This window comes from Balaenoptera borealis, assembly GCF_965194805.1.
Source record: "Balaenoptera borealis genome assembly, chromosome: 7".
In the NCBI taxonomy this organism is placed as follows: Eukaryota; Metazoa; Chordata; class Mammalia; order Artiodactyla; family Balaenopteridae; genus Balaenoptera; species Balaenoptera borealis.
Window position 1 is genome coordinate 82,156,876 of NC_138864.1, and position 24,009 is coordinate 82,180,884.

At 41.0% G+C, this 24,009-nt stretch overlaps 1 protein-coding gene across 10 annotated transcripts in view; it reads left to right on the forward strand.

The window, feature by feature from the left end:
- CREB5 (cAMP responsive element binding protein 5) overlaps nt 1-24,009 on the forward strand; it is a 409,001-nt gene that overhangs the window by 276,090 nt on the left and 108,902 nt on the right. For all 10 annotated transcript variants that reach the window (XM_082397957.1, XM_082397963.1, XM_082397958.1 and 7 more), the window contains one exon: nt 22,279-22,405. In XM_082397957.1, the coding sequence (XP_082254083.1) occupies nt 22,279-22,405 (127 nt within the window). The remainder of the gene's footprint in view (nt 1-22,278; nt 22,406-24,009) is intronic.

Genomic DNA, 24,009 nt, shown 5'->3' on the forward strand with positions numbered 1-24,009 from the left:
ATTTCCTTCCACCGAGGGTGAAGAGGAAGCTCCAGCGTACAGGTCACAAGGGATGGCATTTGCTTTGCCTTTACTCTCAGCATCCAGAACTTCCTTAGCAATAGAATAATAATCCTATCATTCTAAATGCATTGATGAGGCGGGAACTTTAGAGATCCTTCAACCCAACTCATTCATCTTACCGATCAGGAATTGAGGCCACCCCAAAATGTGACAAATTATCTGCTATCATAAAGCTATTTGGTGGCAGGTGCCAAGACCTGGCTCTAATGCAGTGAAGAGAACATTTTCACCCTGCCAGGCTCTTGGGTTTCCTGGAGCCAGGAACAGCATCTTCTTGCTCAAGCTGATGCTTCTCAATCCCCTTTTGAGCTCTGGCTCCTGGGGATGGTGTGGTAGGAAGAGTGCAAAGAAAGACTCAAGAGGTGCAGGGGCACAGAGGAGCCACTGGCAGGCTTGGAGAAGCTGGGAGTCATTCAGGCACCTGGCTGTGCAAACTCTCCACCCTCTGGTCTGGAGGGAGGGGTGGGGAGGCGGACAAGATATTTTGCTTTCTGCCTCCAGCCAAAAGCTCCCTGGTGTCTAGTTAGTGGGTGGGGCGAACCGTCGCTAGTTCATAAGTGAGACGGGGTAAACGTCCACGAGTCAGCTCTCTCTGCTTCCCACCGCTCTCTCGCTTCCTCCCTCTCCCCACACCAGCCCTCGATACACTGAGTGCGTGGCGATGAGGACAGAGCTTGGAAACTGCCCCAGAACCAGCACCCACCCACCTGCAGGATGTGACCTCTGGGCTCTGAAACTCGCTGCTTCCTCCCTCTCGCTCCCCACCTAGGGAACAGTTTTAGACCACAATTCCCAACCCAGCCCCACTTTGCACTTTAATCCCAAAGAGACTCTGGCACTTTGTGACCACAGAAAACTTGTCACTTCATTACGATTCTGAAAAAAAAAAAAAAAAAAAAGCGAGAGAGCAAAGGGTAATTCATAGTTGTTTTAATGACTTTGCATCCTTTCCCAGGGAGGCAGCTTTCAGCTGTTAGGCACAAAGGACGCCAGCACTGACATCTAAGAGTGCGAAGCGGGCAGCATTTTTCATAATGCTTTATCACAAGATTCTTCACAGCCAGTTAACCCAATTAATCTTCCCACAGTAATTATCCAGGTGCTGTACTATTCAGCTTCCCTGCAGTCTCCAAAGCTCCGTGGCGTGGAGATGAACTATTGTGCCTCCCGACCTTGAAAGGATGTTTCTAACTAATTAATGATTGTTAAGTGCTTGGAAAATGCACTTTGGAAATATGCTGGTGCTAAGATGTCTGGATCTTGCACTGTGCAACTGCATGGTATGCGAGTCGGAAATCATTCTTCCCGTTTGTAAATCATACGAAGATGAATATGACCCCTTCTTTTCTCAACTAGATAGCTGTCCCCGCATCCCTCCCCTACCACACATTTGTTCTTTGTTCGTTTCTCCCAATCTGAACTAAGCTGACTTTGGTGAGGTAGTCTGGTGATTCTTAGGATTTCTTCCGGGAAGTGAGAGGGCTCATCATCATGCTGGGTCTTCCAGCCATGTGGTCTTTAACGAGGCGAATTGAAAACTGCTATTGGCTGAACTGCCAGGAAAAGAAACATGGTTTTCTGTATGGTAAAGGGGTTTCAAAACTTTTTTTTTTTTAATTTTTTTTTTATTTTTGGCTGCGTTGTGTCTTCGTTGCTGCTCGCGGGCTTTCTCTAGTTGTGGCGATCGGAGGCTACTCTTCGTTGCCGTGCGCGGGCTTCTCATTGTGGTGGCTTCGCTTGTTGCAGAGCACGGGCTCTAGGCGCACAGGCTCAGTAGTTGTGGTTCACGGGCTTAGTTGCTCCACAGCACGTAGGATCTTCCCGGATCAGGGTTCGAACCCGTGTCCCCTGCATTGGCAGGCGGATTCTTAACCACTGCGCCACCAGGGAAGCCCTCGAAACTTTTTTGATATGAACAACAGTAAGAAATATATTTTATACCACAGCCCAGTGTACTCACATGTATATGTTTACCTATGTGTGTGTATGTATAGTTTGATGAAACAATTCTTAATCTTAACTGTGTCTAACTTCTTGAATATCACATCCTATAAAATACTAGCCATGTCAGATTAACCTGATTTCACCAATTTCTCACTAATTGATCCACTAATGAACTACAGCCAGAGTTCAAAAGCACTGCACAGTGGAAAGGTCAGTGGAGTACTGGACCAGGATCAGGAGACCTGGGTTATATTGCCAGCTCTGTCCCAACTCCAAGATTCCATCCCCAGACTTCAGTGTCCTCATATAAAATTAAGGTATTTGTTTTCAAACTGAACTTACTCTTAGAGTACTTTAAAAAAAAAACAAAAAATCTTTTTATGGGGAAGCCCAGTATGGAAAATAGAGCCTCTGATTGGCCCACAGCTCCTACCTCAACTCATGTCCCCACCTCCACCCAGAAGTCCTTGGAACACAATCTGAATATTACTGGACTAGAAATTTCCTAAGTCTCTTCTTGTTTTGGCATTCATTGATTATTTTATTTCCTAGGTAATAGAGTTATCTAACGAAACACACCAGGTTTTACTTCCATTGATTCTGAGCTAGGAATTTTCAATTGGTCATCTCTAGAATCAACGGGAATTTTTGCTGTAGGACCATAGTTCTTTCCTGCTTCAGCTTTATTGCTTGTTCTTAGGCCTCATGGGCTAGGCTTCTTCAGGGAAAGAATGAGTTTGAAAGGCCTTTGGTGGACATGTGAGCAGGCAGACGTGAAGATGTTTATTTATGTCATTGTGTCTGTTTTCTTGCCTCCTAAATTCAGCAGGTTCTTGACTGTTAACACAGCTCAAATCATTTGGCTTACAGCTGGTAAAATACAATTTTCTGGTGCTCCGAAAGAAAGGTTTTTCAGACTTATCAAAAGAGAAGCTCATAAGACTTCTTGAACATCAAATAGCTCTTATAAAACACCATTTTGATGAGTTAAGTGTAAATGAATCAGAAACATACAGATTAAATTTCCCTTGAAAGACACATGGGTTTAAGAATTAAGGGGGGAAAGTGCTTGGCAAGATGGATTTCAGGTTTTTGCCAAACCTCAAAATGTTTGAAAAATGGTTTGAGACGTTTTTACTGAACGCAGAATGCCACAGAGTTCACCCATCCCAGACATAATAGCGAATCTTTTTGACAACAACTTTATGACAAGAAAAAAGGCCTGTGGGGCTTAGCCATTTTCTCAGTTCTCTTTTAATACCGCCCTCCCACCCCACCCACCAAAAAGCCCCACATTTATAGGGCGAGGAGAACTGTCTGATTGACAAACTAAAGTTTCAAGTCAGGCAATTACCAGAAAATAACCCCACCACTCTTAAATTTTTGGATTTTTTTCTCCCATACTACCCAAAGTCAATTATACCATTTTCTAAGTGGAATAATACACTCTAGGGATATGCAGTATTTGATATATTTTATTCACTGGTGTCTAGAGCAATGCACAGTTATTCTAGTCATTTGTCTGACATTATAGTGCCAGCTTCTTTGGAGATGGAAAAAAAAGTCCACTAAAAGCAAACAGATTGGAGGGAAATATCCATTGGTTTATTAAAACAGCCGCAGTGTGGAAATGCTATGTATTATAGAGCCAGGGCATGGGTTGAGGTTTTCAAGTTGCTGGGAATGGTCCTAGGAACTTGAATTCTGTTATAGCTTCTTTATTTAATAAGCTATATGAGAACTTCTCCACACTTTAGAGTTTTTACTGGCGTGAGGAAAATCAGGAGTAACATAGGAAGGACCCATGGACTGATTATGTTATGAGAGCTGTGCATCTTATGTATTCAGTGCCCTCCCATCCCATTCTTTTTTACTAGGTATTCCTGACAGAAGCCAGCTGACAATCTCATTTTTCACATGCGAAAGCACAGACAGAGTGGGTTTTGGGTAAGCTGCACACAGCAAGTGAGGGAAGGAGCCTGGGTGAGAAGGCTTGGGCCAGGCCATTTGCTCTGTGAAGCTACCTTGTCTTAAGCCCTTGTTTCATTTTCCTGTTTAAGCCAGGATGACCAAGGTTTGCTTGCCTGCTTCCTTCCTTCCTTTCTTTTCCTTTGAAATAAAGGGTGTATTCAGTGACTGCCAATATCGATTTAGAAACTAGGGGACAACAATGTACTTTTCAAAATGTTTCAAGTCAATGTAGACCACACACACAAAAAAAGCTATGCTATCTTTAAATCTATATGTTTTAACTCTATGCTGGAAGTAATGGGAAATCTATTATCTTTTTAGTACAACATCTGACACCATGTTTTGAGGTAGGACCTTCCTCTCCAGGAACTAAAATTAATTTGTTGCAAAAGGAGCACCCAAAAGGGAGAGTAAAAGCCACAAGAAACACAGAAAACAGTTTTCAGCACCTCCAATGAGAATACTACATGGCAGTGATTGTTAAAATATACAACCCCTCCCCATCTCATGCTTATTTATATTTATTGAGCTCAAAGTGAGAAATAAATGAAAACTAGGAATACTGGAGAGAAAACTCAGTGATACCAGCTTCAGAATAAGAAAGAGTAGGGCCAAATTCTGGCTCCATTTTTACCTTTTCCAAAGCGGCTTAATATAGGATAATAGGGCCAAGAGGGCTTCTTTGTTTCCGGAAAATGCTGAGCCCCTGCCCATAGCTCAGTGCCTCCCTGCCACTTACCCTAAATCTCTCTCTCCCTTTTAGTGTACTGCCCTCTAATTCAAAAAATCAAATTTGTGCACTACAGTCTATCAAACGGTTCTTTTAGTTTGTAACTCAGACACCTACGTGAAATACTAGAAAATTAATTTAAAAAATTCTCAATGTATGTAGTCATCTACATACCCAGTTTGTCAACTACAGGGGGATCAGGCTGAATGGACGCACATCAGATAGCATGTATTTCTAGATAGGGCTTGTTATCACTCAAAGAGATTGTTCTCATCTCATGTTAAGCTATGAACAGCAGTAATTATTTAATATCTTGTTGGCCTGTGTTGATGTACTTTAACAACCTGCTTTGCACAGATGGTTAACTCAGCTTTGAGCCCCTACTTACCAACATCCCCTCTCCCTCACCCTCACACACACGTATGTACATGGACGCACACACACGTGTGCTAACTTCTCATCTTCCCTGGAACAATTCATGTGTCTCCTCTCCTAAGTTCCCTCCCCTGAAACCTCCAGGGTATCAGATATCAGTTGGGGGATTCTCCCTTTACACCTTCTCTGACTTCCATGCCTTGTCTGTTTCCCTTACTGCATGATGGATTTCTTAAGGGCAGGGATGATCTTTTATTCACTCTGGGCTCCCAGCACAGTTCTTGAAACATAGCAGGAGCTGAGTAAATGTTTAAAAAAATAAACTTAAAATAATTTTAGTTGTGTTTCTGTTGGATTGTATTTTTACTGAAGCCACAAAAAGTAGGTGGGACTGAAATAGTCCCTCCTCAGGCCCTCTTGGGTTCTTGGTCCTTGTAGAAAATTCAAGCAGTAAAATACAGTGGAGTTTTTGCTCAGATGATGAGCTCCCTGCTTGATTTCAACTTTCTCCCTCCCCTAACCTATGTTTATCTGCATGGTCTTATTTATATCTATTTCCTTTTGATAAAAATAGAAGCTCAAAAAAGTGAATTTACCACACAAGGGATGACACTTCTGACTCGAGCCTGAGTTCACAGATACAGTCAAGATGCTGCCCTGCATGTGGATGTCCAGCTAGACGCTCATTTTCTGAGTCATCTCACTTCTGAGTTTTCGCTTTCTTAAGAGTAAAATTAAGATAGGTTCCCAGGGATTTAAAAAAAAAAAAGTGAGTAAAGCAGACGGTCTATATGTTGAGACCCATATAAGGAGATTTGTGGGCACCTGCCCAAATTGAGAGAAGCATTACAAGCTACTCAAAACCTACTGAAATGTCAACACACTTTTGAAAAGGGTCCATTAGGGATGCAAATTTGTGGTTCCCTGATTATGATAAGCGGTGGAAAGAAAACAGTGAAAACCATTAGGAGGTTTTGAGAGCTTGGTTTTTAAGAGTGGGGAAGGTAACTCTAGTTTCTGCTAAGGGCTGGGCTTCGTTTCTTTTCCTAGCCCTTCCCTGCATTCTGAACCAACAATTCTCATGATTTAAATGATCCTAAAAATTCCTCCGTTTTTGGATAAAGCCAATTAACTCATCTCTAAATGGGGCAACTTTGAAATTTCATGCATGTCAGATAAAGTTCATTTTTTTTCCCCCATGGATTTAATTAATTAATTAATTAATTTAATTTTGGCTGTGTTGGGTCTTCATTTCTGTGCGAGGGCTTTCTTCTAGTTGTGGCAAGTGGGGGCCACTCTTCATCGCGGTGCGCGGGCCTCTCACTATCGCGGCCTCTCTTGTTGCGGAGCACAGGCTCCAGATGCGCAGGCTCAGTAATTATGGCCCACGAGCCCAGTTGCTCCGCGGCATGTGGGATCTTCCCAGACCAGGGCTCGAACCCGCGTCCCCTGCATTAGCAGGCAGATTCTCAACCACTGCGCCACCAGGGAAGCCCTAAAGTTCATTTTAATAAGATTCATTCTGTGGATTACAAAGCTCACATCAGGCTTCTGGTGTATTTCACTTTGTTCTTACAGGGGTTTTTCTTATAAAAGGTTAATTGTAATTTAAAATCTATAATTCTAACTACGTAGTCTTTTACAAATCAACTCACACGAGGGGTATATTTCTATTTAATAATCATTTAGGGCTTTTCTGTGAAAATAACCGATTCATCTAATCAGAAGGACACCTTTAATTCTGGCTGTCCTGAGTTGTTCACACATGACATCAAATGATATCCATTGTAATGGATAAACTAAATTGGGGCATAATTTTTGTGTAATCACTCTCAATGTAAAAAAAAAAAAAAAAACGTAATTGATTTCTCCATCTTCCTTGATCTGGAAGGAATTGTATCAATTTCCAGGACGTCATAAAACAAAATATTTAAAGTATGTTTCAAATAATAAAAAAAAAGAAATACTTAACTTAATAAAGATGTGGAATTCATTTGTGAAGAAAAACACTGGCTGTGGACCAATAGGCCAAAGAGTTTGCCAGAAGTCTGCAGTAGACAGTCATTCCTGAATGTCCACTCTCTCCATCACTCCAGAGCCCACTCCATATTAAGAAAATGAATTCTCTCAGCCACACTGGACTTTGAAATCACTGATTTTGTTTACTTTGTTTTTGAGTAAAAAACCAGAAGATCCTTTTTTCAATTTTCTGCCTTATAAGGAAAGCAATCCATGGCACTTATAACTATAGTTCTTTATGCCCTATTTTAACTAAGGAAGCTTGCTTGGCATATATATTTGATGCTTGGGAACCTTACATAAAAATTATGGTTTTTGACTCTTCTGGAGAGCTTCAACAATTGAAACCATTGGCAAAAAAGGAAAACACTTAACTATCATAAGAACCGTTGAATGCTTCAACATTAACCTAAAGCAAAAATCAGAAACCCTGGAATGAACATTTCCACTTGGCATTTTTGCTTTTGTGCTTTTCAAAAGAAATAGCCTCAGGTTTCAGAAGGGCAGAAAGATCTATTACTAAGAGCATGTAGGTGAATACCCTGGTACTCACTTACTTTGGATCAATCGTCTTAACTTTTAGAAATCTTTCCAGCTGTATTATGGTATTCTCTGTTCTTCTCCATCCAAATGGAGTGGAATATTCCAGAAAGCAAGCACAGATTTTCTCAATGGTTAAAAGAAAGCAGAATGACTTTACCTCTGGCCGTCAAAAGATACATAGCCCCTGCCATCAGGAAGCTATGAGTCTTAATGGGAAAGATTGACACTAAATAAATAATCATACCTATAAAAATATCGTTAGAAATAGCATGAAGGAAAAGCACATGGAGCTATGCAACCCTCTTAATTAGAGGCACCTGGAATTTGGGGGTCAGAGATAATTTTAAGAAAATAATATTTAAACTGAGACCTAAAAGGTAAATAAGAGCTGGTCAACAGAAGAGCAGATGGCTAAGCATTCCAGGCAAAGGCAATAGGATGTATTAAGGTCCTGGGGTAGGAAAGAGCTTGGCACATTCTAGGAAATGAATGAAAGCCAGGGTGGGTGAAACATATCAAGTCAGATTGGAAAGTAGTACTACAGATCTCAAAGAGGTAGAACGCTTAAAGGATGATTTTATTAAATTCTAATATGCTGAGCAAAGCCATGGAAGAATGTTGAGGAGGGAAATGTCATGATTAGATCATTCTGGCTGCGATGCAGAGGTTGGATTGGAGAGGAGCAAAACTGGAGGTGGAAACTGTGGGAAGGACCAAGTGAGAAAAGATGGTGTTTTGGACTAGGATCTTGGTAGTGGAGATGGAGCCAAGTGGATGGATTCCAGGTCTATTTTGAGGGTGGAGAGAATAGAATTTGGTGAATGATTAGAAGTAGAGGATGAGGGTTGTGAAAGTTAATGCCTGGATTCCACGAATTCACTGCTATCAAATATATTTAAGGAAATATAGGACACTTTCTAGGGAAAAGGTTCTAAAGAGGAGACACTGTACTAGTTAGGGGTCTCCAGAGAAAAAGAACCAATAGGCAATAGGCTATGAAGATATATATGACTTATTATAAAAAATTGGCTCACACCAATTATGGAGGCCGAGAAGTCCCATGATCTTATCCCTGCTAGCTGAAGTCCTAGGAAAGCTAGTGGTACAAATTTCAGTCCAAATCCAAAACCCTGAGAATCAGGAACACTGATGGCCTAAGTCCCAGTCCAGGGGCTGGAGAAGGCTGATGTCCCAGCTCAACCAGTCAGACAGAGGGGTGGGGGGGGTGACTATTCAACCTTTCTCCTTTTTATTCTTCTTAGGTCCTCAACAGGTTGAATGATGCCTACTTACCTTGGGGAGGGCAATCTGCTTTACTCATTCACCAATTCAAATGCTAATCTCTTCCAGAAACACCTTCACAGACACACCAAGAAATAATGTTTAACCAGATATTTGCACATCCCACGGCCCAGTCAAGTTGACACCTAAAATTAACCATCCCAGGCACCACCACAGGATCATCCATAGGGCTCAACGTAGGCAATTAGGGAATGTTATCTTAGCTCTTTAACAGGTAGGATCAGATAGCGTTAACTCCTCAGTAGTGAAAATGTTTCCTGGCAAGTCACAGACTTGGAGAATTTTTGTCATTCTCAGAATTGTCCAGTTTAGTCCCAGTCCCAAAGGGCCCAATGGCACCACAATGAAAAGACAGTAATGGCTTATTTGGGAACCTGCCCTGCCTCTCTCAAAGCATATTATTCTGTTTAATAATAACTGACTAATTCTAGTGTACAGAAGAGTGAAACCTTTATTTCATGCTAATTAAAAGGATCATTTTTCATATGCGAGAAGAAACTACCCCCTCACCTACCCCTCAGGACTTCTGGTTCCTGCCCTGCTCGGCTAAATGGTCCCTGCATCCAGGCATCTTTGGAGCCTGCTTCTTGTTCAAGGAAAGGGAATGTCCAAAAAAGTCTAGTGATGAATTACCCATTTGTCCACAGCTTTGAGGAAAACCCACTCACAACTGACATGCTGCTTCCCTGAAGTAAATAGTTCTGGGCCTCTCCATAAGCCGGGTTACCACTCTTGATCGTATCTAATTATATAATTTTAGAGTCAGAATGTCCTTAAAGATTGTTGGCTCAGCCACTTTATTTTATACATGAAGAAACAGAAACTCAGAGGTCTTGAGGACACAGCCCATGATCACCAGGCAAACCAGTAGCTGAGAAAGTGACACGCTTTCTGGGATATTCAGATTCAAAGCCAAGGGCTCAGTTACTTCGCTGTATCTTTTTATGATCTTCAGATTGACACATTCTGTTCTGGTGAGCCACTGATTTCCCAGGGCCTGAGGAGAAACCAAGCTGTCGTCACAGATCAGTGAAGGGATTTCTTGGGGAACAGTGAACTCCTATGAGCAAGCATAATGTGGCACGTGTCCTTTAAATGCACTGACAGTCACTTTCTATTTCTATTTCTAGTAGGGGCTTACTGTCGATAGCTAAAATTGACATTTACTGTGACCATAACTCTACCACAAATTAAAATCAGACCCATGTCCCTCTGGGGAAGATGTTTATTAAGCTGTAGGAAGACATCTGAAATGATACCAAATTACATTTAAACTTGAAACCCCAAATACCACATTTGTTTGGGAGTAGGAATAGGACTGTCTGGGGAATAATATGGGAAACTGAGCAAGTCACTCTCTTTGGCAAAATGCAAGGCCACCAGGGAAGGGAAAAGTGCCTTAGAAGAGATGCTTTATACATAAACCCCTGTGTGGCTTTTAACTAATCATTTAAGCCCAAACAAAATTTCCTTCAGAATGAACTTAAAGGAAAAATAAGCCCTTTAAAACTTCCATGCCTTTAAAGAACAGACACAGATGTTCCAATTGTTTTTATAAATACACTGAGAAGGGGGTTGAAAGAAATAGCACAATAAAACAAGTCTACCAAAACGCAAACCTGCGTTCCAGGGTTTGACCCAGCTAATGCAGACAAAAGCATGCTTGGGACCGAAAGTCTTTATATCACTTTTGCCTTTTAACATGTAGATGTCTGATGTCTGTGGGTGTTTGTGTGTAGTGGGTGTGTTTATGCACGTAGTATGGTCACAATCTCAATCTCTGAGCCTAATGATAGAACCAACTCTGTCCAAAGGGAAGCTATAACTCAATGGCTTCTTTGCTTGTGTGTCCAGCCCATGTGTAGCTTTGAAAATAGCAAAAGCCTCGTTGCGAAGCCCTTTGAGATCCTTGGATGCAAAGTGCAAAGTAAATGCCAAGTATCATTATTATGAACTTTATTGCTACTGTTTTATTAAGTGTTTCAGACTAATAACAATTTAGCTTCATAAGTGCTACAAAGTGGGAGAACTTGAAAGGAAGCCCGGGAAAGGTTGCAGAAGAAGGACACACGAGTTTCCTAGAAACTCCACCCCTGCCCCAATCCCCCTTGCTCAAGTCAACGGTAAGTTGACTGTCCCTTCAGGATAGAGTTTCAAGTCATCAGGATCTTTAAAAAAAAGGCCTGTCATGGATGTGTCATGGAGGTACTGCTGCCAGGAAGTGAAACACCATGTACAGTGAGATAACCTCATTAAGTCATTCAACAAACCTTTACAAGGCTCCTACTGTGTGCTGAGCTCAGTGCCCTGTGATACTCTCCCTCCAGTCTAAGGGAGAGACTGGGACCTGCTATGAGAGCACATAGCAGAGACTAGCCTGGACTGAAGAAATCAGCAGATTTCTCCAAAAAAAGATAATATGCCAGGATACACCAGGACTCCCAGTAACGGAAAAGACATTGAGATCCCTCAGAGAGGCTGGATGTTCTGAGTCTTTTCCCCAAGCCACTTCACCCTGAAATTTAGGAGAATATAGCTTTAGTCTGTATTTTAAAATGACACTAGCAATGATTTTATTTTCTGAAATAGATGAATCATTTCTTGAATAGAATACACATTGATCGTCCTCCAAGGCCCAAGCACACACAGAATATTATCTCATATATGATTATCAGATCATCCTCCTGCCACACCTATGAAGTGGTGACGATAGCCCTCTTTTTGCCTATGAGAAAACAGAGAAGTTAAATGATTTGTGCAGAGCACACACTTGTGGTCCGTGGCGGGGCCAGCAGGCGACTCAAAGCCTGTGCCTTGTCAGCCGTACAAGGCTGCTTTATTCGATATACTGGTTAATGATGGCAGCCAGCATCATCTCTGTCATTTCTGTCAGCCACTCTGACTGGAATAAGTGAAAATAATAGACCTACTTTAGGACTATGAGAGGTCTGCCAGTTCTTCCACCTCCTCCCTACGAACCCTGCCAGACGGGGACGAATCTATTTTTTTAAGAGCCTAATAAGAAGAAATTCCAAAACCTCAGTAAGCCATTTAATTGTTTTACGCTATTCATTCTCGGCAAATATTCCGTCTTCTAAGTTAAATCCCATGTGCTGCTGTTTTGTTGTTGTTATTATTCTGCTTCAGTTGGGTTTGAAAGTAACTGGTCACCATTCTCTGAATATAGTCATTTGGAAATTTGAAGATCGTATCATCATCTCCCAGTCTTCTTGTTCCTTTTACTTTTCCATTTAGGTCTTCCCTTCTGGCCTTTTAGTATTTTTCAGTGCTTCTTTGGAACGTTCTCCAAGTCCTCCATACCTTCCCCTTCTGCCTCCCCCCACCAACCCCTCACACCCCATCCTATGTATTTTGGTTATTTGGTTACAGCCTTGGTTTAGAATTTGCAGCTGTCTGTTAGGATGTAACCTAGTGAGGAGATTACTAAGCCTTAGGAGTGTCTCTTTCCTTGTCTGTGTTCCCCTGGAGAACAAGTTACCCTTGAGCATTTCAGTTACCTTATCATTAAGAAGAGAACTTGAGAAATCAGGCTTTTAGCAGGCTAAGGTTGCAGAGTCTGTGCACGTCATCTCAGCTGCCCGAAGCCGCTCCTACATCGTTGACACATCCCCTCCCCTGCCAGTATACCTGTGGAGCTAATCATTCCTATCACCTCCTCCTAAAGAGCTGAAATCATCCTGAGAAGTGGCTGTGTGGGACCTGTCATAAATTTGGTCTCCCGGGAGAGGTATTTGAAAACTGCCTAAGAGACTGTGCCTCTCAATCCAAGAAGAGGTTAGATAAAGACATTAGTGAGGGTGACCTAGTGGGGAGCCTTGCAAAATGCAAGGATGAGTAAAGGTTGCCCAGATGATCCTTTCAAGAGCTCTTCTCTTTTTGCTGGCTGAAGTCTTTTGCAGCTGGGAGCCTCCATCATTCAGCGGCAAAAAAAATAAGCAGTCCATTTGGAACATAGGTATTGGGGGATTGTGCTGGGTGTGGATTCCACCACAAATTACCATTCACATATGGTAACCGACAAGCTGAGAGTCCAGAAGAAATCAAAACCGAGTTGCTGACTTAGAGCTGGGGGAAGGGGATGTCTGTAAGTGCAGGGAGCTCTCTGCCTCTGCAGAACATCCAGGCGAATGTGTTAGTGAAGGTTTTCATGAATTATTCATTTATGGTGAATGAATGCAAGCAGCAGTCACATGTAAATGACAAGGCTCATAATCAGAGTGCTACTTATTTGTCCTTAGGAAGCTAGGAAGAAGCTTATTAACAATTCACAAACAGGAAGACATTTTACTTAGAGATATGTTTCTATGGAGAAGAAATTTGCCCCTAGCCAGCCAAATAGATATATATCATTTATTTGAGCTTGCATTCAAAATCATCTTTTATTTTATGTCTTTTGAACTGCATTTACTTGCCTTTTCCAAGTGTAACTTTATAAATAATTGATACAACTGAGAAGTTATTGGCTAACTGAAAAGCCACCTCTTCATGTCTTTAAGTCTGACCCATGACTAAAGCCAAACTGTTCAGGCATTTAGGGTGTTTTATAAAGGGTCTTTATAAAGAGGCTTTAGCTCTTTACAAGGAAAAAAAAAATCAGATTTTGAAAATGAATTTTTTTCGACAATAGTACATCAGAAACCAATCCAAAAGTGTTTTTGGTTAACTTAAGTGAATCAAGCTGACTGCATGACTAATTCAGATTAATGGTGCAGAAATCAGTCATTAAAGAAGAAAAAAAAGATTGATTTACTAGTCTCAACAGAATGGCCATAAATTCGCATCTCCCCTTCTATTACTACTCTCTCTGTTTAAAACATTTGAAAGCACTAGTAAACATCTCCTCTGCCTGAGTAGATGCAGCATATATGCTATAAAACTCAGCACAGGCTCCAGCAGGATGCAGCTCTGTTAGCTGTATGACATTTTATTACTACCATTGGCCCTCTTGCAGTCAGGCTTTCATTGCAAGAAAAAGAAATTACATTTCCAAGATATCAGATATTACATCTATAAGATAAAAGCAGCAGTAATACAAAACTGATTTTTTAAAAAGAGGCCCAAATTTATTTTGCACGGTAAATTTAATTTCTGACACCCCTGGTGATAATGATTACAAAAGTGTTCTTGTCAATATCGATAAATCAGTGCAAAGCAGAGATGTTTAGTTGACTGTGGTGTGGGTGTCACTGGTACCTCTGAGTTCAGAGCTCTGAACATTATAAAGTGCAGCCTTATTGCAGGGCAGGCATCCAATTTTTAAAACATTATATAGATTAGAGAGAGATGAGTGTTCCTGAATTATTCATAGCCTTTTCTTATGAAATGCCCAAAATATAATTTCAAATGGAAATTAATTTAATTCATGTAAAAATAAATGGGTCTAGAACTCATCTGAAAGCTTGAGTTTAATCTAAGGGGCACTGATAAAAAGTACAGATTACCTTGGAGGTAACCAGTTATGCTTTTCAAGAACAGAATTGGGTTATGTTAGGCTGTTAATGTAAATTAGTTTCACTTACGACTTGTAAATCAAGTTCTCATTAGTTAGCAGAGATAATTTATTGAACACTGTTTTTGCCATGTTCATTGCTAGTCGAAGAGATCCTTGAAAACTATGTTTTCTTAATTCAAGAAGTAATTATTAAACACCTATTAGGGGCTTCTCTGGTGGCTCAGTGGTTAAGAATTCGCCTGCCGATGCAGGGGACACGGGTTCGAGCCCTGGTCCAGGAAGATCCCACATACTGCGGAGCAACCAAGCCTGTGCGCCACAACTACTGAGCCTGCGCTCCAGAGCCCATGAGCCACAACTGCTAAGCTCACGTGCCACAGCTATTGAAGCCCGCGCGCCTAGAGCCCGTGCTCCACAACAAGAGAAGCCACTGCAACGAGAAGCCCGCACACCGCAACAAAGAGTAGCCCCTGCTCACCGCAACCAGAGAAAAGTCCGTATGCAGAAATGAAGACTTAATGCAGCCAAAAAATTAAATAAATAAAATAAAAATAATAAAATAAATAAATTTATTTAAAAAAAAAACTACCTATTAGGTATCATGTGCTTTCTTAAGTTTCAGAAGTATCTTCCTTGGTGAACAAAGCAGACACAATCTCTGACTTATGAAGTGTATTGTCTAGTTGGGAGCAAGGCACTTTTAAAAATCATTCAAAATCATTAATGAATTATAATTGGGAAGCAGAGATGGTAAACTCCAAGAGGCCATGAAACATATCTATTTTGTTTATCATCCTATTGTCACCAGTTGAACATTGGTAAATGAATTATTATGGAAGTGACCTAATTTGCCAAATAGGTTTTCCCCTCTGAAATAAAACTGTATAGAGCCCAACACGTATTAGGTGCTTCATTGGTTTTTTTGATGATTGATTGAATAAATGGTGATAAATACTACTAGGGAAAAGTACGGGGTGCCTGAGAGCATGCCAAAAAAGGCCCCATCCTGGTGTGATTGCCCAGAGAAGGTTGTAGGATTACTTATGTCAAGGGTCTGTGGCAGGAAGGAAGGTGGCGCTTTCATAAAGCTGGAAGAAAGTCATTATGGCAGGTGCGTGTAGCCCAGGGCCGTGAGCTGGGAAGGCAGTGAGGGGCCAGATTGTTCAGGGCCGTGGCGCCATGTTGAGTTCTATCACAAGGATATGGGCTTACTGGTATTGCTGATGAGCTAAAGCATTTGCCATTTTGCGTTGGCTATTTTACTAGCTTTTCGGGACAAGATAGGGGCTAGGGTCTGGGTAGAGGATAGGATGCAGATACTAAAGCAAAATTCTCTTCCTGGACACCCAGAGGTCTTTGTCACCAAAGGAAAAGTGGGGTGAGGGGGTGGACAGTTCTTTCCCGGAGATTCCCGATCTTTATCAGAGGTCCTCCCTTGAGCCTGAGGAAGCTTTGAAAGGGAAAAATACATATTTTAATTGAATTCTGCTGATATTTTTGTGCCTTTTCTCAAGCTAACTATTCCTACTTCATAGTAGAATTTCTACTTTCAAATTCCTCATTTGTTAAAAGAGGAAATACAGTATTTGCCATCCAACTTCAGGAGCTTGGCCATGAGACCTGGTACAGAGCATGAGCTAATTCTAAAAGATACAAGTAATATGATGTCTTTTAGAATGTGGGCCAGATAGCTTTCTTGTTTTCCCAGTTATTGCTTCAGTTGGATTTTTGTCATTGTTTTCAGGAAAAACAAGAGACTGAGGACTGATCTCTGGGGAACTAGTTTGGTTCCATTTTGAGGAAATATTTTCAAGGATCCTTTCTGAGAAATACTGTGAAGTCATTTTGCAATTCTGTAAAATTGTTGGTGGGAGGAATCCATTTGCCTCCATAGAAAGGTTTGGGATTCTAAAGTTGACGGGTTTTAAAAGAAATATATATGCTAGGAGTTTTGGACTCTTTTATATTTGTTAGATTGTAGTTCTTCAATTAAAGCTAAGGGTTGATGTTCTTTAAGATCCCAGCCTTACTCAGTGCTTTCACTGCCATGGGCCTGACTTCGATCCCTGGTCGTCGGGGAACTAAGATCCCACAAAAAGAAAAAAAAAAAAAAAAAAAAGATCCCAGCCTTAAGCCACAGTTTCTTTGTTTTTTTAATTTAAATTGAGCTGTATTACTTTATTTATTTATTTATTTATTTTAATTTATTTATTATTTATTTTTGGCTGTGTTGGGTCTTTGTTTCTGAGCGAGGGCTTTCTCTAGTTGCGGCAAGCGGGGGCCACTCTTCATCGCGATGCGCGAGCCTCTCACTATCGCGGCCTCTCTTGTTGCGGAGCACAGGCTCCAGACGCGCAGGCTCAGTAGTTGTGGCTCACGGGCCTAGTTGCTCCGCGGCATGTGGCATCTTCCCAGACCAGGGCCCGAACCCGTATCCCCTGCATTGGCAGGCAGACTCTCAACCACTGCGCCACCAGGGAAGCCCAAGCCACAGTTTCTTGATTGAAGTATAGTAATTAATCTGTTGTTTGGTCAGTGCTTCAGAATAATAATAATAACAACAAAAACAACCACAACTAATTTTATTAAGCATATTCAATATATTTAATATGTGATAACTCATTTAATGCCCTGAGGTAAATCTCTCTATCACCCCATTTTACTCTGGAGGAAACGGAGGCACAGAGAGACCAAGTAACTCTGCCCGAGGTTTCACAGCTAATAAGTGGCAGAGCTGAGATTCCAGTTTGGCAGACCAGCTCCCGAGCCCATGTTCTTCACTACCCCACTTTACAATGTAGTTAGTACTACAGGGAAGAAATTAACTATGCTGTCTTTCCATTTCACATTCTGCTTGATTATCCTGGCAATTTGCCTTCTTTACAAAAATAGGAATTTTAAAATTCTACTTAGGAGAAGAATGAGTAAATAAGCATTTCTCATTACAAACTGCCTCCTCTTAAGACTTAAGAGTTTTGTATTCACCTCTTCAACTCTTCAGTCTCCCCATCCCAGACAGAGACTAGTTTGCTAAATTAGGCCACAACACTTCATTTAAGAAGGTCCAAAGGCAGCACATCTTTCTTCTCATAAGCAAATACAAAGATAGCAGTCAACAAGGTTTCTCTAGTCTGTGTGTGAGATCATGTTACATGTAAATGAGAGTGAAGTGTGGGCCCCATAGAATGGATTGGGTCTGTTTTTAAGCAATTTCTCTCACTTTTTAGGGACACCTTCTATTTGGAATTTAAGAACTAGGTGCTGTACCAGCTCAGTTTCACTTAATAGAGACACACTGACCCCCTCCTATGTGCCAGGTGCCAGGTTAAGGGCTGTGGACGCACCAGTGAGCAGTAAAGAATACCCTTATCATAATGAAACATATAGTCTCACTAGGTTAAGAACATCTCATTTTCAGTTCAAGCCCTAGAATTTGAATTTGAGAGTTTCAAGGGCCTGTAGTCTGATCCATTCACTAAAGAGATGATGAGGTGGAGAGCCTAAAAGCTAAGGAAGTTTCTTCTCCAGAGTCAGAAACTCTAATAGCAATGGCATCTGGATCCCCTGCTCCTTGCCCACTCTTCCTGCCATTTTCTTGCTTTTCAAGCTTTTTTTCAGTCTGTCGCCGACCCCCCAACACCAAGTTCTTTTGTTGTTATTTTTTTATCTGCTCAAGATTTCTTAGATGGCTGTGGTCTGATTTTGATGCTAATATTGATCTTCCAATTTTCCAACCTAATTGTTTTTTCATCATTCGCCTCTTCCCTTTGCCTGTCCACATACCTGGCCTATCTGCCTGTCTTTAGAGTTTAATAAGCAATCCCAGGAGGTCATGGATCTGGTGAAGACCTGGGAGAGAAGAGCAGTCTGCCATGATCCTCCTGAGATCTTGCAAACAAAAGCACTGGCCCTTGGCTCCTTAAAGATAGTTGGGCTTGCCCAAGGGCAAGGAAGACCAGCAGGCATCTTTACTGACATCCCTAGAATGGATGACATCCTTTGGAGGGAAAAACGAGGACACGATATCTCTCGCTGTGGTACCTATCATTCTGTTAAGGACGGTGAAAACACCGTCTGTCATCCCTGACATCGTAATTGAAAGAAAAGCTTACATAGATTTCAGCCGTAAGCAGTATGTTTATACAAGTGTATAAAGAGGAATAATCTGTCAAGTTGGAAAACTCTTAATGCTATGGGACTCAGTTTCATAATTGAACAATCCAACATGAGCTCACACATCTTACCTTGTTCCATGCCTCAATAATTTTTAGTAGAAATACTTTACCTAGAGGCATATGGTTATTAAAAAGGAGGCTCGGCTCGCTCAAAGCCTGGAATTAACTCATGGCAACAAGCCTGCACTGGAGAGAGACTGTTGGGTCTTTGTTTTCACAACTTTACTGCAATTTGCCATCTTATTTTCAGAGCCTAGCTGATGTGTTGTTTGGGAAGTTTGTTTTTTTTTAAAGGAAGAAAACATAATTTCACATGGATCAGTAACTTCTCATGTTAGCAGTATTGCAGAATTTTACTACTTCATTGGAAAGTCCAGGGAGCAGTGTGAATATCAAAGGAAATGGACTGTGGATTTATTTTAGTATAAAAAAATCAATAATAACTTAGTTATGGGAGCCATCAAGGTGGGATGGGGGCAGCCCTATATTGCAAGTTGAGAATAAGTCCTACTTCTTTTCATGACCCATATAATCTTGGGCAAATTTAAATGTCTCTGAATTCAGCCTCCTCCTAAGTAAAATGGGAGTAATAGGACCTACCAGCACATTGCATTGTTTCAAGTCACATGAAGGTGAACATATTTAGAAAAATATGAAGCAGTGTATAAGTGCAATTAAAAAATTTTATGCAATGTATTAACTAATTATTATTTCTACACGCACAAAGGGAATTAGACAATTAATGCAAGTATTCCAATACCATTCTTGCTTCAGTGGTCTGAATATTCTGGACAAACGATTATTTCTCAGGCCAAGCTACATAATAACCCCATTCTAGTCCTTTGTATATCTAGTGATGGGTAGCCATAGATTTTTTTTTTTTGCAGTTTTTGTAGTTTTAAAAACCTAAGTAAGAAGCCTAGAAAACTCCATTGGTTTTACAGGTGGAGTTGGGGAAATTATTTACAGAATCTGGGTAAAACAATAATTCAAAATTATTCAGAATTCAAACATAGAGCATTCTGTAATAACCATTTTTCCCTCCAAGTATATGTTGCTAATTGACCTGATTGGTATCATTAATAATTATTATTATAATCCCAAGGGAACCCAGTACCCTGAAAGATTTTCTTAATTAATGAGGGAATAGTTGATATTTTAAAATCTAGGAGACCTATGCATGGTGTGGAAATAACTGACCTAATAAGAACATTGAATTAAATGAAACATACTATTCCCCAATTATTCTATACAACTGGGAGTTTTCCACAGTTTGGGGAAGAACGAAAACTTGTTTTAAATTTAATTACTTTTGCGTCTTCATTTACATCACCATTAAGTTGTTTAATTGATTTCTTTTTAAAAAAAATAGCCCATCAATAAAAACTGATAATCAAGGTTATCATTAATATGTTGGGAACAAAATGTAAATAATGATAATGTGTTGCCCTTGTTTATGAGGATGATTCTGCACATCAACATAATCAAATATTTTTAGTTGTCTTTCCTATAACAGTTTTTGCGTGTCTCTGTCTACACTCAAAGCATTACCTCTGGTGACTAGGGGAACAGACATATGGTAGAAGACTGTATGTATGTATAGATTTATGTATCTATATGCATGCATGTATGTATAGATGTCTGTCTCTATCTGTCTATCTGGATATCTTTAGATGAATGGATGGATGGATAATTAACTATCTGTAGGGTCTCATTATGAAAGTGGGGAGTTCAGATTATTAACCTTGTACTTAGAGGAACTGACCATTATTAAATATTCTGTACTTTGATATATAGCTATTTTCTTTTCAGCAAAGGTCCCAAACAAAACATTAAGACTGGAGAATACAAAACAAATGTCTGATGACTGAGCAGCATTTTATACCTCTCTGACTGAGTTCTTCACCTCTGAATGACATAGACTTTAAGACCCAGTGACATTACAACTACAGAATTTTGGAGCAGTTGAAACCAGCAATTTCCTAGAATTGTAGAAGCTGAAGGGCCTTCAAAGCCCTTACTAATCCTTACTGTTCATCCATACTCCAGAGGTCCCAAGGGTACATGCCAAGAAATACCCATAGTACTTCATTTGCTTTTCTGAAAACACTCATTTCATTGTTACAAGCTTCTTACATTAGCCTATCTATGTAACCACTCACACACATTCTATTAATAGAACTGGTTGTAATTTGCGTACATCTCCATAAACTCTGTGTAAAGGTTTTATATTTTTTTAATATTTTCATATATACAACTTCCTAAACATATAAATCTAGGACTAATCTAGGACTAATCCTTCTATGATGTGTGTGACTCTGATAGCAAGCTATGTTTCCAAGGGACCTTTCAGGCGAAAAGAACAGAAAACTTAATCTTCTTTGGAATTGTAACAGCAATGCAAAGAAAGAATATCTTGGCATTCTTTCCCCCAGTTTAGGCTCCATGAGTCACCCATGGGAGGCAAATGAGCTCCAAAGAAGAGGCTCTTCATGCTACCCTTCCCTGAAACACAGGAAGGCGTTGGCCTGCAGAAAACATCTCTCTGCAATCCTTACCCAGCACTTAGCATGAGGGATTTTTTTTTTAGAAAATACATTAATTTGGGAAGCACAAGTTTCTATCACGGCATTCAAGATAAGATGGTTTAACTTGGAAGACTCAGAGGTCCTGAAGGGTGTTTGTTTATTTGTTTGTTTTATTTGTTTGTTGTTAAGTCTTTACTTCGATGGTTTGACATTTATACAGCTCCCCAGAGCAAGAGCATCAGGAGATTGAGAATCTAGCCAAGGAGGTCACTTGTTTGCCATTTTTAATAAACACAAATAATTCCCTTTTTCCCTCAGTCCCATATTCCCTGGCTCATTAAATCAATTTAAGACCCTTAAATTTTTTTCTGGCAAATTGAAGCAAAAGAACTGTGTACTCACCCAAGGAATGCTTACCCAAGTCCTGCAGGTCAGGCCGAAATCAGTTTCTGTCAAACAGCCTAACACCTCGAGCTATTATGAAATGAGGGATTGGTAATTGGGGGCTGGGCTCCAGACTCGCCTTGAGAAAGGCTCGTTGCATTGCTGTGAACCATAATCTAGCTACTTTGGTTTGTGACCTGGCTTTGTTGGGTTTTTTTTCCACTCAAAGTAGGGAACTGTGAAAAAGTCAAAATGGATTTCTATTGGGAAATTATGAATTAAGTTGGCTCTGCAAATCCAGATAGTGAAAGTATATCCAGAGCAAAGCCAGGCAGGCTTCCAGGCAGAGGTGTGAGAGAGTGTGGATAAAACAAATGTACACAGATCTCAGGCTCTAAGGTCCTCCAGAGGGCAGAGGCTTCAGAGTAAACACACAGGATTTCACCACCAGGTCCCTTTCCTGAGATGCAAGCGTTGTAGGAGATTTACCAGCTTGTTGTCTATTGAATATCAGTTAGATAACAGAGGTCAGGAAATGAACTGGAATTTGATGTATTAACTAGGAAGTAGCAAAGGAAGCCAGGCTTGTATTTCATTTGTTATTATTTCCCTAATATCCTTAATTATGTGGCTCCCATCAGGGGATCTGATCTGCTGCTCATGTAATGGTGTTGTCCCCGCTGGCTCTGGACATGGGAAACAGGCAGTGAATCCCCTGATCAGGGCATTGAGAATAATGTTTGCTATTTTTTCTTTTTTTTTTGTTCCCAGGCCTGTCCCAGGCTCTCTATCTTCTCTGCTCCATCTTCACAACAGACAGAGACAACCCATGCCAGCCTCCATGCCAGGGACCCTGCCCAACCCTACAATGCCGGGCTCTTCCGCCGTCTTGATGCCAGTAAGTGCTTCTGACTTCTGCCGAGGTTGCCCCATTTGAAAGAGTGCAGGAAGAGCTGAGGTCTAAGCTGACAGGGAAGAAAGTGGCTTCTTCTGGATGGAGAGTTGAGCTGGGTGCCAGTTTGCTTTGAGTGCCTCGCTGTGCATCCCTAGGCGTCTTGCTGGCTTCTCCATCCTACTGTGCTTCCCTGATGAGGCATGGTTCCATCTTCCTGCTGGTGACAAGTGAGCTTGTCATACCCAGGGAATGGAATTTGTCCAGGGACAGGGGATTTTATGACTACTCCAAAGCCTATAGCTTGGGCTACATACAGAGTGTCATTAAATTGCCAATGAGTGGTCTAGCCAGGACTCAGAGTGATAATTAGAATAATAACAATAATAACGATGGTACATAATAACTGCTAACACGTATCCGTGCGTATCATGTTCTGTTAATCACGTTAGCAGCGTTTATTGAGTGCTTACCCATGTGCCAGTCACTCTCTAAGCACTTCATCAACATGTGAAACAACCCTCTCAGGTAGGTACTAATACTATCCCATTTTTTTGAATGGAGAAAGTAAGGTAAGTAGCTTGCTTGGCTGAGAAGCAGAGTAGCTGAGTTTTGAACGCAGGAATTCTCTCTCAACCACTACATGATCCGTACATTCTCTCCTTTCCCTCTCACAACAAACCTCTGAGGTATGCACTGTTATTACCTTCATTTTGCAGATGAGGAAACTGAGGCACAAGAGGCTAAGGAACTTGGTTAAGTGACTAGGTCACTAAGAGCTAGTGAGTGACAGAATCATGATTTAAATCCAGGTGGTCTGGCTCCTGAGTCTACACGCGTACATGATATTATACTGCCCCTTCCCGAGTCTACACGCGTACATGATATTATACTGCCCCTTCCCGAGTCTACACGCGTACATGATATTATACTGCCCCTTCTGAACACAACAGATTCATGTAGAACGCAGATACAGACTGTTTCAGAGCAAACCTTGCTCTCCTGCCACAGGATCCCCACCCTGTACATCGTCATCCTCCGTGGCATTGTGCTTCGGTGCACATGGCTGGTGTTACGATTTACAGGGCCATAAGGGTTCTGAAAAGCCTTAGAGGTGATATGGCAATTCAATTAAAACCCTCCCACAATAATATCAGGAATGTTTTGCAGAGCATTTTTAGCATTCTAAGGAACTGTCTACATTTGCTGTTTCATTTTGTTCTCACAGCAATCCTGTGGGAATATGATCGCCGTCATTATTGATATACTTATTTTACCAATGAAAAGCTGAAGAGTCAGACATTGAAGGGATTTGTCTAATGTCACACAGCTTGTAAGGGAAGAGTCGTGACTAGGACACACACTCACCTCATGCTGAACAGCCCAGATCATCCCAGGATGAGCAATTTGCTCATTTATCCAAGTGGAAGCAGGGGGGGTGGAGAAAGCCTTGGTGGCCCAATTGTAGAGACATGGACCTGCCCACTGTAAGTATCAGGTAGTTCAGGCTAGAAAGATTCTTTGCAAAATTGGGTCAGAAGGACAAGTGAGCTGACTGACTTTACCTGCACCACTCATCTTAAACATCTTTAGGTAAAGGAAAACAGCAC